Source organism: Pipra filicauda, unplaced genomic scaffold, assembly GCF_003945595.2.
Source record: "Pipra filicauda isolate LSUMZ 115617 unplaced genomic scaffold, ASM394559v2 scaffold9_size5747161_pilon, whole genome shotgun sequence".
Classification (NCBI taxonomy): domain Eukaryota; kingdom Metazoa; phylum Chordata; class Aves; order Passeriformes; family Pipridae; genus Pipra; species Pipra filicauda.
The window spans coordinates 1,648,724-1,663,671 of NW_024105198.1; the positions used below are offsets into that span (position 1 = coordinate 1,648,724).

The following is a 14,948-nucleotide window of genomic DNA, read 5'->3' on the forward strand; positions in this document are numbered from 1 at the left end:
TCTTATATATGTAGCCACCCTGGATTATTTTTCAACAACCAACTGCTCTTGTGTTCTCTTTGACAAATCCCCTTGTTTGGTTTATTTTGTTTGGTTGTTGGTTTGGTGTTCTTTTTTTTGGGAGGGCGGGGCAGGAGGATCTTATTGGGAATGATGGTGGGTCTTTTGGGAAAGGACAGCTGTTTTATTTCATGCATTTGGCATATCTGGGCCATCAATCTCAGAAGAGCATGTACCAGGTGCTCAAAGTAGAGAGATACAAAGATGCCATTGCTGTTTTCTTCTGGCCATGTTTAAAAATCCTCTTTTCTCCCCTGGAATGAAGTGATTTGTGCCTGCAGCAGGAATAGGTACCTTCTGGTTCCAGGCCTCCTGGAACAGTCCTGGGGCTATCAGCAATGCTGCAAAGGGAGAGGGGAAGGAGGGAAGAGGATGACTCACAAGAAGTTTCCCTGTCTGTTATGATTTTGCTTTGTAGCTTTGTGTTCTCTGGATGATTTAGGGAGAGACGCTTTTCCCTAACCTCTAATTTGCTGCCAGATGAATATATTGAGTAGCAGAATATTGAGAAATCTTGGGAAACTAATGAGAAATGCCTGAATGAGCTCAGAGTGTTTCTCCACTCAGCTGTTAGGCTTTAATATCCCGGTGGTGTTGGGCAGAGATGGTTCCACAGGAGTTGTGTGGTTCCTTTTGCTTTTTGTGCCAAAATAAAGGTTTTTAATTAAAGGATGGTAGATTCAGGTAGAAGCCCTATCCCTGGAAACCTCCAAGGTCAGTTTGGACTGGCCTTTGAGCAACCTGATTTAGTTGAAGATGTCCCTGTTCATTGCAGGAGGACTGGAGTAGATGGGCTTTAAAGGTCCCCTTCAACCCAAACTATTCTTCAATTCTATGATTCCACCTGCTTGGCCAAAGCACCAACATATGCACTTACAGAGATTCAGTCACCTAGCATTGTACATGTTATTTTGAGGTGTGATATTTCTAGCTTACTGAATTCTTACTGCAGCTTTTTCTTCTCACACGTTGTCTTGACTTATTTCCCTGAGCTCTGGGTCTCTGTTGGATGCTGTGAGGGGCTGACTGGAGCTCTGTGATAGAAGGTTTGGTTGGTGAAGGACATTTCCTGGAGAGGAGCAATAGAATATTCTCATGGCAAGGACCACAGCAGGTCCTTACCACCTTCAAGGTGCTGACTGTAAACTCTTGGGTAGGGATTTCTGTTTTTCTGCCCTGGTGAGTTTCTGCTACTGTATATATATATATTCTTTGAGGCTACTGGGAGTTTCTGGGGCTAAAATGGGAGAAGAGTATAGGCCCATCTGTATTTCAGATCTGCCTGCACCTGGTCCAGCTGTCTATATGGCAAAAGACTTTTTCCTTTGTGATGGGCACAGCTGAGAGCGTGGCTGCCAGCAGTCCTGAACTGCGTGATCTTGAAAACCAGGTTGCAATATGTCTTTGATCAGACCTAATGTGCTTCTCCAGGAAAAGTGATGTACAGAAGGAAACTAGTACTCCAGTCCCAGATGGGAAGCTGTGCCTTCAGCTCAGCTCTGATTCAGGTAGTGTTTTACCCTGCGGAGATGAAAACACCAAGAGAAGCAGAATAATGTGAGGGAGACATCTGTGTTTCACCATATATTTGGAAAGGGGAGGTGTCAGTTTGCCTTAGGAGGTTTGTCAGAGTCAGTAACACTTGAGAGATGCAGATCAGCCCAATGGCAGCCTGGCAATGACTCAACCTTTCCCTACAGCCTGTTTTACCTATGGGTGTGATAAAAAGCTGCTGCAAAGATGGGTTTCACTGTTATGGACTTTCCTTGGACCTTTCATGCAGCAAACTGATGAAGGGCAGGAAGCTTATGGCAATAGAATAAAAGTCATATCCTAGAAGCTGGGAAAGTCCCTGCCTTGTTTTTCCGTGGAGTCTGTGTCTGACACCCGTGGCTGCCCTCTCCTGTCCACAGTGGTTTCTTCCTCTTGGAGCTCTACAGGCGTGTTATGGCACATATATCATCCAAAAACCTCACCTGGGGGCACCCAGCATAGTCCCTGTGGATTTCAGACCACGTGGAACTTGTATTGATAAGATGGGTCAGTGCCTCCACTGCTGCTCCTGTACAGCTGGCTGGTGCATCTTGGACCTGCCAACCACGTGAGTCCAGCAAAGGGTGGTCTGGCCACAGGAGAAGTCCTGCAGTGCCATTCAGCAGATGACCAGGTGGCTCTGCCATCTGATTTCAAAGTTGTCTGCCTTGACATGTGGTGTCCTGTGCCTTGTTTCAGGAAGTAGTCAAGAGGCCTGAACTCTCTCAGATAAATGGCTCAGCTTAGAGCACTGTGGCTTCATGTTCCTGAAGCTGCTAATCCTAATTAACAGCTTTTCTGAGTCCCTTTTACACCACTCTAGCAGCCCAAGTGGGCTGTAAAGTGAATAGAAATGACCCCATGGAGAGCTCTCTCTGGAGATGTTGCTATGCCGACCTGTTTACAGCAGCTATTAAGGCTCGGGTCGATCTCTTCCATCCTGTGTTGTTGTTTTTGTCATATGGCCTCAGGTGGTGCCAGAGGTGTAGTTGGAACAGATAGGGCCTGGACTCCGTTATTTACTTTTCTGGAAGATGTGGGGAGAAGGGTTAAAAACAAGGATAGAGGGGTAAAATCATGCCAGGCAGCAACGTGGAGGATCAACAACAGCAACAATAAAAAAACCCCAACCACCTGAGACTCCCCTTACAGAAAACTGAGTCAATGTGCTTTTGCCCCTTTCTTAAAAAAAAATCCAGAAAATAAAAAATCCATTTTTTTCCCCCAAACACACTTTTTTTTGGAAGGTCTGCAGGCAATAGGGCGTTTCCCTCGGGTACCTGGGTTTCCTCACCCAGTCTGGTGGGAACACTGGGAAGGAGTGTTTATGTCCCCCACAGCTTGCCCTGGAGTGCACAGCTTGCACACGTTTTTGGCCACACTCATCCTCCTTAAATTCAATCTCCCCAAGGCCTATAAATCTGAGGCATTAAGGGGAAGAAAAATTATAATGAACGTATTTTAGGAATATAAAAAGTAACGACTTAATATAACTTTCTCTTCTCTCCCTCCCTCACCTCCCCATCCTTTACCACCTCATGTTTTTAACATTTTGGGATCTGTCAAAGCTTGGGGGGATACATGGTGTGCCAGAGAGAGGCAAGAGGTGCTTCCTTTGTGGGCTGGTGTGATCTGTGCTTGCCGGGCACCTCTCCTCTAACCAGGGGTCTCTATCCCAGGGCACTCAGGCCCATGTTTTTGGGCAGTGTCCCCTGGAGTGAACTAGTGAAAAGGAAAGAGCTGTCCTGGGCTGAAAGACACTGTGGGTACCATAACCCACTTCAGCAGGATGGCAGAAAGTACAGCATGCAGGGAAAGGCAGGTGGTTTATGCCAGTCTAGGAGGGGCCAGTGGGGTCAATTCCCACTGCCATGCTGAGCAGGGCAGCACATGGCTACTGGATGTCTCTGTGTGCTGGATTCCCTTCTGATAGCAGGGAAACCTTTTTTTCAGGAAACTGGAGCTTTGCACAGTAATTCCAAAAAATGGCAGATTTTTCTTTTTGGCCTTTCGTAGCTTTCCTTTTTTTGAGATACTATAGAAACTTCAAAACATGATTGGATTTGTTCATGCCTTTATTTATTGCGCTATTTATGATGGGCACAGATTTCCCTAAGCCAAGAAGCCCCCTCCCTCCTCCTTCCCCAGCCTTAGTAATCAGCTCCCTTGTGCTGCAGCCCACGCTAGGCTATTTTCCTCTGTCAGATCCTCCATCATTGGTTAAATTACCTAGGTGTGTGTTGGCTTTATCTTTTTTTGGTGAAATCTTACAATCTTTCAAGTCTTCTTTGTCCAAGTCCCTCTCATCCTCTTAGGTTTCTTGCACACCCTGTTTCTCTCCTGGCTGATTCTGTTAAAGGTCTAATTTCAACAAGTTGCTGCTCTCAGGGTTGAAGCCTGTACTCCAGTGATAATCACCTGTGTCCATCAAGGCTCCCCAGAGCTTTCAAGTTACAGCAAAATGTTTGGACTCCTTTGCACTTGGCTGTTAAATTTTCCCTTCCACCCTCCCTTTCTCAGATGCTTCCGCGTTTCGCTGCCTGTGCTCACTGCAGCCCACATTGCCAGCACAACTTTCGAGCCACCATCCTGTTAATGAGCATATTTGGCCCGGGCCCTGGTTTGCCACGGGGTGTCCCCTCCCACGCACACCCCAACAGCTGCCTTCCACAGCGCGGGGACAGGCTTCGCTCAGAGGCTGCGCTCGGAGCCCGTCGTGTGAGCCAGTTTTAATCTAGGATGCTCTTTCCTTTTGGCTCCTGACAGAGATCACAGGACCCTGTTTAATCCAGCTCCCCGTTGGTGTAGGGCTGAGTCATAGGAGGTTTTTCTGTTGCTACATCTAATAACGCTTTGCTATCGGGAGCAGAACATCAACCCGCCTGGCTGGGAGTCAGCACTGTCACCCGGCAGCTCCCCTTGTCTGGAAGTTGTTTTGATTCTTTTCTTAGACTTCTCCCTCTCTGTGTCTGTCTCTCTAAAACATTAATTTCCTCTAATTAGAGCCTCCTTAACAATTCTTCCTCCCCCCCCCCCAGTTAATTTCCTCTAATTAGAACCTCCTTAATAATTCTTTTGCTAAATCAATTTCCTCAGTTAGAACCGCCCGCCATAATTTCTTTCCATCCTTTCAAAAGCTGTCGGAGCAGCTAAGCAAATTATGCTTCTGGGTAACCTTTATCTCTTACTTGGTATTTTAAAAGAAGAACTGTAACAGGTTAGACAGGCACAATTTCCCCTTTCAGAGCTCTGCTGGTCTGACCCCATTAGGTTATACTTAGCTGACTGTTGTACTATTGTATACTTAATAAGATGCTCTAGCTGCTCCTCTGGAACCAAGGTAAGGCTGTATTTATGAATGAATTAAACATGACACTTCATTATTCAGATCAGATTTAACAGTGTCAAAATCCGTCTTTAAACCAGATCAAATTGCTCTCCAAGAATATGTAAAACCTCCTGCCTCTGTTAGCTGTCCTGTGAGCCAGCCTTTCCTAACTTTTTCTCTGCAGCCATGCTGGCTTTCTTCTCATGACAAGTCTTTTAAGTACTAGTTTTTTTCTAAAACATGCTGTTTTTAAAAAAAGTCTTCTTTGTTTCTAACTGACACAGTAAGTAACTATTAATGGCCCATTGTTTTTCACAGTCATGGTGGGGGCTACATCAGCAGTTGGTATAAATGGGGAGGCAGCCAGTTTATACATTATGGACCTTGGGCCTGAGTTTCCTCTTCTACACTACGCAGTTTCTTCCCAGTTGAAACTGCATTATGGATTTCTCTATCCCTTTGAGATGGATCAGAAGGAACCATCTCAATATGTCTGACCTTGAAATCTATCAGGGACAACTCACTCCCTTTCTTGATTTGGGGAGGAAAAGGGCCAAGTATCGATGGTAACTGGGAGGAGTCATACAGGCTTAGTGAAGGCTGTCATTTTATGTAATTATGAAAAAAAATAAAATAATTAAAGGAACGCATCTGAGCTGCAGGAATACTCTCTTCCCACCACCGGTGGGTGCAGCAGACCTGATAGTTTCAACAAGTGTTGCTGTGCAGGAAAGCACTGCCCTTCTGTGCTGCACGGCACAGGAGGGCCCAGCTCACGTGAGACAAACCTCATATCAGGCTCAGGAGACTTCTGGCCTTTGTAGCAGGAGGACTTTCACCCTCTTTTGGTGATGCCCAACGTGAGCTGCAGAGCCCGCTCCAAATCCCAATCACAAAGCAAAGAATGTCACTGTGGGCCCTGAAGAGTCTGCTCCAGGGAGGCAGACGGGCCCTGCAAACTTGTGAAGTGCTTTTTGCCACCATCTGACGAGAATCAGCAACGCCTCCGTGGGTGGATGTCTCGGGTGCCACTTGGCACAACAAGCGGAGCGATCCATGAGGAATGCTTCCTAGATGTTCTGCGGGGAGCTGGTGGAGGCTTGCAGCTGCTTCATCCTTGTCGGTGCCACTGTCAGATGTCTGGGCAGGTTCAAAACATTTTAGCCAAGCCCAGCTACTGTGGGAAGCTGTACTGCTGCCCTTTTCCACACCCTTTTCCTTCTGACCTTTCCAAGCTTCTAGCACTCCACAAAGCCTGTTCTGGTGGAAGTGGTGCAGAAGCTGTAAGATCTCCTTTATTTCCTTTGCAGTCTTAACAACTATGCAGAAAACTCCATTTGCCCTCATTTCCCGTGGAATTTTGGAGTAGGATTGGATGGAAAAGTGAAATGCATTAAGGTTTTTGTTTTTGACAAAATCCCTAATGCTTGAGATGGGAATAGGATGTTTTTGGGCAATCTTACAAGGAGTACAGTGCTGGTGGTGTTGGAGATGAGGCTGTTTGGGAAGGGTAGATTCTCTAAAAAGATATGTTAGAAGGCTAAAAAAAAGCTGTTTGGTTCTTCTCAGAAGAGATGAGAGAGCAGGAAGAGGGAATCACCAGGTTGGATTGTTCCGACTGACAGCTGACTACAACAGAAGAGATGCTGTTCTCTATGCTCCTTGAGAAGCCCACCTTGCTGGTCTCCAGTCCATTCCAGCAGAGGACAAAGAAGGGCTAGAGATAGAGATAGGCAATCCAGTAGACAATGTTGAAGAGCAGGAAGGCAGTGGGGAAGAAGACACGAGAGTAGGAGTCCAGGCGGGAGATGTGGATGCGGACCCTCCCCTCCCGCCACATCCCTGTCTGACAGTCCTCAATGCAGCAGAAGAACCTCTCACACTCCTTTCCTTCCAAGCACGGCGAGCCAGGGTCATCATCGTCATCCTCCTCTATCTCTGGGGGCCAGTGCATGATGTGGTTGATGTTGATGGTGGTGAAGGTTGGCATCACCTGTGCACCGGCAGGTGGCTGTAATGGGGAGAGGGAGGCAGATTAAAGGGAAGGAAAAGGCAAGAAAATGTGATCTAAACACCAAACCCCACCCAACTGGCAATAGATGAGTGCATAGCATAGGTGAAGTTCAGTGGAGAGGGATGACTGATCATCCTCCATCTCTGCACCTGGTTGTAAACCACCACACTGGCACGGTGTGGGAATTGGCAGCTCCCTGCATGGCTGTGTGTCCTCCCTGGCACCCCAGAGCCAAAGTCAGCAAAGATCTAATTGCTCTGATTCCCAGTCTCTGCCACTAATTGTCAGTGCAGAAACAGGGCCTGTCTGATTTCAGCTGTGCAGCCTCTTCCCTCATTCCCCTGAGCTCAGCTATTTCTGAAGGCACAGCACACAGTCCAAATGTGTCTTCTGGTTGCTGGCAGGTACTGGAGGAAAGCTGAGGAAAGGCTATGTGTGACTCATAACTTCTTGGCCCAGGAGGAGGCATATCATCAGCCTCATGGAAGAGCTCTATCCACCCTGGGATATGAGGGATATGCTGGGAAATGAGCCTGGCACAGAAGAGATCTGTCTTTTTTGCTTTCATTTCTCTCCCAGTTCAGAGGCCTGTTTCAGCTGATGTGTCAGAAGTACCTGACATGAGCTTGGGCAGATCTCGTGATGGATGATGAGAATGATGACCACCCTGTGTTCCCTCTCCCCACATTCAGCAGGTCTTTTGATGGACAGACCACAAAAGAAGGTAGGTTTCTGCATCTCTGTGACCTAAGATACCTCCGTGATCCACAGAGGTCAAACTGATACAGGTGGAAGAACGGGTCTTAAAGTGAACATTTACATTTGGTCATGTGAGTGTAAACTACATTAAACTACAAACTGTACTGATAAGCTCTCCATCAGTTTTGAAGAGAGCACAGGGTGCCTGGGTCTGACAGAGGCTTCTTTTTTTTTATTTCAGCTGCTTTTTCTGGTTGTGTCCCACCTTCCAGGTGCTCAGACCCAGCACACAGAGTGGTCAGAAGCCTTTATGAATGAATATGGGTCAGGCACTAAATCCCATCAGCAATTTCCAATGCAGGCTCAGGAGGGATATTTCTAAATAGCTTGGGTTTCCAGCAGCATCCACCTCTGCTGGCCCCTTTGACCTACCAGCCTGGCTTTCCTGTTGTTGTGCTCCAGTGGTTTCTTGTTCCCCACCAGGTAGTTGAGTGTGGCATACTCCATGAGAGCCGCGAACACGAAGATGAAGCACACGGAGACGAAGAGGTCCATGGCTGTGATGTAGGAAACACGGGGCAGGTGCTTGCGGGAGATGGTGCTCAGGGTGGTCATCGTGAGCACAGTCGTGATTCCTGAGAGCGAAAAGAGTGGTTTAAGTAACGAAGAGGAGCACTTCTGCCTTCCAAATGCATCCAGCCCCCAGAACACCCCCATTTCCTCTCTGCTCTGGAACAGAAATTCCTCTGGCTGTGTGGTCCCATTTTTGCTCTGCTCAGCCAGACTCTGGTCTGGAGATGTCCTCTGACAACGCCCTCTGAAAGAGAAATGTCACACAGGCCATCAGTGAGGACTGGTAAAGGAGTGGGGAACTTAGATCCTACTTAAGCTTAAATCTACTTAAGATTTGTCCTTGGCGAAGCTGTGCTGGCTCTGTTGAATCACCTCCTGTCCTCCATGTGCCTTAGCAGAGCTTCTAGAAGGATCTGTTCCATGATCCTCGCAGGCACAGAGGGGAGGCTGACAGGTCTGTAGTTCCCAGGGTCCTCCTTTCTACCCTTTGAAAAAATGGGTGCAATGTTTCCCTTTTTCCGTCACTGCCATGACTTTTCAAGCATCGTGGAGGGTGGCTTGGCAACTACATCAGTCAGTTCCCTCAGGACTCTGGGATGCACCTTGTCAGGTCCCATACACTTATGTATGTTCAGGTTCCTCAGGTGGTATGAAACCTGATCTTCTCTTGCAGTGAGAGGGACTTTGCTGGCCCAGTCCCTGTCCTGCAGTCCCTCCACTCAAGAGATGTGGAGAGAGAGGTTGTCAGTGAAGACTGAGGCAAAAAAAGTACCTCAGCAGGCTTCTTGTCTGTTGTTACCAGTTTTCCAGTCATATCCATTGGGGAGGGCACTTTCTTTGACCTTCCTTTTCTGGCTGACACACCTGTAGAAGCCCTTGTTAGTATTCTTTGCACCCACCCACACCCTGGCCTTCCTGACCCCACCCCCCCACAAACTGAGCAGTGTCCCTGTACTCCTCCCAGGATACCTGTCCCACCTCCACTGCCTGTGCAGTGCCTTCTTGCTCTTTAGTTTGACCAGAAGGTCTTGACTCATCCATGCTGGTCTCTTTCTTTCCTGATTTCTTACACCTGGGGATTGAGAGCTTTCTATGGAAAGTGTCCTTAAAATCTGCCAGTGCTGTTCTCTCTTGTCTCTGAGGGCAGTCCCCCGAGGGGTCCTATTGACTAACTCCTTGAAAACTTGGAGGTTTGCTTTTCTTTTTTTGCTCACTTGCTGTGGTGATCATCAGGTCCACTTCCACATATCCCTCTGGTCAGGCTGTCCATTCCCTGGCTTAGGAATTTATGCCCAGTGCACTCCAGGAGTCTCCCGGATGGCCCACAGCTTGCCTTGGTGCTTCCCCAGCAGATTCTGGGGCAGTTGAAGTCCCCCACCAGGAAAAGAGCCTGTGAGCACGACTCCTCCCTTAGCTAGAGCAGGAAGGTTTTGTCAATAGCCTCTCCTCGATTAGGCAGCCTGAAGTAGACACCAGTCACAGGGTTCCCTTTGTTTCCTAGGTCTCTGATTCTTACCCATAAGCTTTCAATCTGCTCGTGGCTGTTCTTCAGAGACAGCTCTTCACAATCTATCCATTTCTTGACGCAGAGGGCAAGTGGGTAGGAGGTGATAAGGAATTTCTTTTGACTTGAATGGGGCTTGGAATTGTTTTTGCAGCAGCAGTAATGCTCACAGACCTGTGATAAAGTGTCAGGAGCCAACAAAGGATTAGCTGCAGGAGTTGGTATTGTGATCTCATCCCCTGCTTTTTAGGATGTGGGGAAGAAGCAAGAACTCCACATGTTCCTCCTTCTCTAGCACTCCTCTAAATCCCCCTGCCACCCTTTCCTGGGGTCACCCCAGTGGCTCTGGGTACAAACATTTTCATGTTTTCCTGCTATATTTGCATCAGCAGATGTGATGTGACTTCCCATACATTTGAAGTGCCAGTGGAACTGGTCCAGTTTACATTTCCCTAATGTAGCCTGGCGGGCTTGAAATGTACTGGGGATCATTTGTATTAAGTACAAACAGGGGCTGTGGAGAGAATACATTTTTCTTCATGTGCTGAGCTCCCTTCCCACAGAGAGGGGCCCCTCTCCTGGGGAACCTTGCCTTGTTTTTTGAGGCAGCCACCACGGCTGTGTCAACTGTGCAGAACATTTTGCCTCTTGCTGTTCATTTTTTACCAGCCAAGGACTGTGGCATTCCCTCACCTCCATTGGAAACGACACCCTCCTCCTTCTCCTCTCTCCATGGGCACAAAAGAAATCAATTTTGCTGGGGGGGGTTGGGGAGACATGGTCAGCATCGATGGGCTCTGAATAGCTGATGGCCCCTCCTCTCCATCCCCACAGAGAACCTGCAGGCAGGGCTGGGAACGCTACCTCCAATTAAAGGGAGAGTCAGCAGGGCTGATGGGGAGGACAGCCCTGGGAATCAGAGCTTGCTGCAAAATGCAGATACAGCCAAAGTGTACTAAAGGTTTGCAAAGGCCTCTCCAGCACCTATCAGAGCAGCACTCAATCAACAGAAGCTTTTTTCTGCCTCAAAGAGCCACTGCAGTTTGCTGAGAAAATCTAAACAATGGGCAGAACTGTTGCCACGTCCTCTGTCCTGGGTCCTGTGGGGTGACTGACAGGAAAAGGTTGTACCTGCAGGGCTTCCACCTCCTGCCAGAGCCTGGGGCTTTGTGGATACAGCTGAGCAACTTTGCCCATTAACCCTACAACCTTCCTGTCACTGGTCCTACACTGAGGCCTTGAGAAGTCACGAGGAAATGTGGAATACACATGACAAGAGCCCTTTGGGCAGCAGTGCAATGACACAGCTCACCCCTTCCTTCTCCCATTCAGTGCATGAAAATATCGCTTTGTCAACTTGGAAAAGGCTGTGTTCAGGTCTCAGATCAAGACATGAGAGTGTTGTGCTATCCTAAGATAATCCAGTAGTCCAAGCCAGCACAGCTGGAGATTTGGTTGAGCTTGAGAATAGTGTTACCAACAGGAAGCTGGAGGAGTGGACTATTCTCCAGTAAATTAAAAAATGCCAGAAAATGGCAAAGCTCTTTAGGAAATTTTGTACTCCAACACTGCCAGTCTGCCAGCCTGGCAGAGTTTGACAAGCATCAGACATGCATCATCCTGTCTCTTACCCAGAGATGTCCTGGCTGGTGTAGAGTCTCTCTTGATCCAGAAGGAGACCCAGGAAAGCACAACAGTCAGGATGCAGGGAATGTAGGTCTGAATGGCAAAATAACCCATACGTCTACTTAGGTCAAAAGAAACTGTCATCACCATGTACTCCCCTAGGAAAAAGCAACAGAGACAGTGGAATCAGAACACGGGGCTTCCTCAGACACAAAAATCAGCAAAGTTACTGAATTCAGGGTATTTCTGATGAGGTTTTCTTGTTGTTTTAAGTGCCTGGCCCTCTGGTTTTGTAGCTGCCCAGATTGGTATCTTCATGTGGCTGGCTGAGGAGGTTTGGTGACTCTCTGGTTTGGTGGCTAGTGGACTCTGTGGTTACCTGGCTGGCTCTGTCTGACTTAATGTCTGTGTGACTAAGAGCTGACTTTCTGGTTGCCCAGCTGGGTTTTTGCCTGGCTGTCTATGTGGCCACCAGGCTGCATTTATACCTGCCTGGCTGTGCCTCTAAGGACACTGAAAAGCACATAGTTTGGAAAAGTTTCAGGGAAGAAACTGTAGCGAGCATTCATCTTCAGCTGATTGCTGCCAGGGTTTCTTTTCTATAGAAGCTATTGGGCTATAACAGGCTACATGGCCTGGCTTGCTAACGAACTACCTGAGCCCTGACAAAAGAGGTGTCCTTCAATCACTTCCATTGAGACTCTGGTTCTGCCCCTGGAAAAGGCATGTGGTGCTGTACAGCCTAATTGCTCGTTTGGCAACTTACAGCAGAGGTTCTTTCTCTTTTCAGGGGCTCCCGGGGAGTATTGGAAGAAAGCCACCTGACAGCTCTAGGGTTAAGATGTAAGATGAAGCTTGCAAGCAATTACCAAAAAAGAGAATTACAAACATCAAAAGGCCACCGGGTGCATTCAAGACACTTTCACTTCTTGTCCCCATTTGTGCTGCCTTTCTACCCCAGTTAGAGGCTGGCTGCCACTGTGGACAGCAGCAGCTTTGTGCAGAGTGGGAGAAGTACTACTCCTTGCTGTTCCAGAGGGCTTTAAAGTACCTCAGCCCACCTTCAGGAATCCAGAGGCTTTCCGCAGTTTTCTGCGGGAAGGAAAGGGGATGTGAGCTATTATGAGGAGGAGAGGGAGTTGAAGGGCTTCCATCACTTAGTTTCTTTACACATGCAGCCTTACCCCTGTCTCTTAAAGCACAATTCAGGTGTTCGTCAGCCTGACACAAGTTTACAGAAGGAAAGATTGAGACCTGCAAGTTCTGACTTCCCCACCCCTGCTCCAATCCTAAGCGTCACCCGGAGATCACATAATATGCACCTACTGCAGCAAGAGGGGATCTGAGCTCTCCCTCTTAACCCTTCAGTTAGGGATTGCCTCATCCACATCAGCATTGTCACCCTACAGCTCACAGATGTCAGTGGTTCTGGCCTAATCCCGCTTTCATCTTCCCCTCACCCTTCATCTCCATCACTTCTGCTCCCTCTAGCCAAGGTCCATTGTTGTGACCTTCCTTCCCCCCCCACTCTGGAGCTGTCTGACCACTCCCTTGCCTCCCCCCAGCTCTTCAGCACACTGGTGTTTCCGTGGGCTGTCTCCCTTCACCTCACCTGCCCCAGTCCTGAGAACTTCCGAGGTGTTCCTCAGCCCCGTGAAGTCAAACTGGTAGAGCCTCCAGGTGCGCTGGTCAGAGACCTCGATGGAGTAGCGCCTCCAGCGATAGACAATCTCCTCCCGAGGGTATCCATCTGGGAAAAGGGGCACGGGCATCAGTGGAAGAGTGTGGCACGTGCCTCTACCTCAGTCACCACCCTGACCACAGGAGCATCTCCCCTGACCTGTTTGGCAAACATGAGGCTTTCAGGCAGGTATTTCCGATGCCTCTTGTTTAGATTCCCTCAGGCATTCCCACATGCAGTGGGAGTAGGGACTGCATCTCCCTCATGGGCTGCTTCAGATCCTAGGGATGGGAAAAGCAATGCCAGGAGCAGAGCCTTTCTAAGGACTGCACTGGTGGGAATGAGACATGAATTGCTATAAGAGGACTCTCTTGGTTTGAGGAAGAACTTCTCTGAGGGTGGCAGAGTGCTGGAATAAGCTGCCCAGGGCGGTTGTGGAGTCTCCCTCCCAGTGATTCTGGAGTCAAAACTCTGGATTCCAAACCCACCTGGATGCATTCCTGTGTAGCCTGCTCTTGTCAGGGGGGTTGTACTAGATGATCTCCAGAGGTCCCTTCTAACCCCAGCTATTCTCTGATCGTGTGACTCCACCAGCCTGAAATGTTTAAGGGTTTTAGCTCCCTGGAGCAGCATGGTGCCTCATGACTACCTTCCATTCACATGAGTACACTGTAATACAAAGCTGCCAACATGGGAGGTAGGACAGCTCTGGCTGCTCTGTGTGCTCCCTGTACCTCTTGGTCTGGAAAAGAAGGAATGCATTCTCCATGGAGAAGAAGACCTGGTCCTGCAGGCTGCAGCTTCTGCTGCCTCTGGCTTTCTTGACAAAGAAACAAGCCTACTGTGAAGCAGGGACCTACAAGAGTTCCTCAGAGGAGGATGGAGTGAGAGCTTGGCAGCTAACTAACAGTGTGTTTCTAATTATCAAATGCGTACGGCGTGTACTGTTAATTAGCAGGGAATGAGGGATGGTGGGAGACGAGGGGATGATATCTCCTCAGCATGCTGCCTCCTCTGAAGCACCTCAGAGCTCTGTGAGCTGTATCTCTTCAGTGGCAGGGGAAGCAGGAGAGGCGAACCCGAGCTCGGATGATTAAGTCAGATTTCCCACCCACGCAGGAGGACAGGGATCTCTTGGTGCAGAAAGGCTCCCTGCAGAATTACCAGTGGAGATGTGCTAACATCAGCAGCCCTCTCTGCTGAAGAGTCTGGACAAGTGGTGACTGAGAGGGGAGGTCTGAGTAACCCTCCTTCCTCCTTTGCAATGGCCTTGGATGCAGGATGTTTCCAGACCTCACTCTGGGCTGTCTGGAAAGCCAGGCTGCCTCCTCAGAGAGTGGGAGAAGAGGGAAAATACAAGGAAGGACAGCTGCTGTTTGTCTACCAGAATATATCCATGTTCTGTCTAGAGTGACCAGAAGGTCAGTGAAATAATCTCCTCCAACAACTCATCCAAATTAAGGAGAAACTCAGAGGTGCTGTGAATCTGTCCCTTATGACCTCTGCTAACCCAGGAGAGGGAGGATGCTTCAGGGCTCATGAAGAAAGTCACAGAGATTAGGTGAAAAAACATAGCTAAAAGGGAGGATGGTCTCCCCAGGAGAGTATTACTCCACTGAAGTTTCTCTACTTGCCTTCTAAAACATATTTTAAAAATATGTGTACTCACAACTGGAAAAAACCAAAGGGCAGGAGTGAGTGTCCATTGGGAAATTCTGCAGCTGGAGCAGACATTCAGCCTCAATTGTCAGCCTGAGACAGGAAGAGAGAGAGAAGGAGATTTTGTGTTGGTGAAGGTGGTTTGATTCCAACACCACAATGTGACAGAGGGATTCTCGCTTCCTTGACAACTAATTTGTTGAAGATCAGTCTGTTTGCAGGAACATTCCAAACCAGCAGAAAACCAAAATATATGTTTGGACATTTTCAA

General features: G+C 48.4%; 1 protein-coding gene across 1 annotated transcript in view; it reads right to left on the reverse strand.

Moving 5' to 3' along the window:
- Nucleotides 1–3,650: 3,650 nt before the first annotated feature.
- GABRE (gamma-aminobutyric acid type A receptor subunit epsilon) overlaps nt 3,651–14,948 on the reverse strand; it is a 35,940-nt gene continuing 24,642 nt past the window's right edge. Inside the window, exons 5-9 of the mRNA XM_027725180.2 lie at nt 14,688–14,770; nt 12,950–13,087; nt 11,343–11,495; nt 8,067–8,269; nt 3,651–6,932 (exon numbers count right to left, since the gene is read on the reverse strand). Of these exons, the coding sequence (XP_027580981.1) occupies nt 6,639–6,932; nt 8,067–8,269; nt 11,343–11,495; nt 12,950–13,087; nt 14,688–14,770 (871 nt within the window). The 3' untranslated portion in view covers nt 3,651–6,638. The remainder of the gene's footprint in view (nt 6,933–8,066; nt 8,270–11,342; nt 11,496–12,949; nt 13,088–14,687; nt 14,771–14,948) is intronic.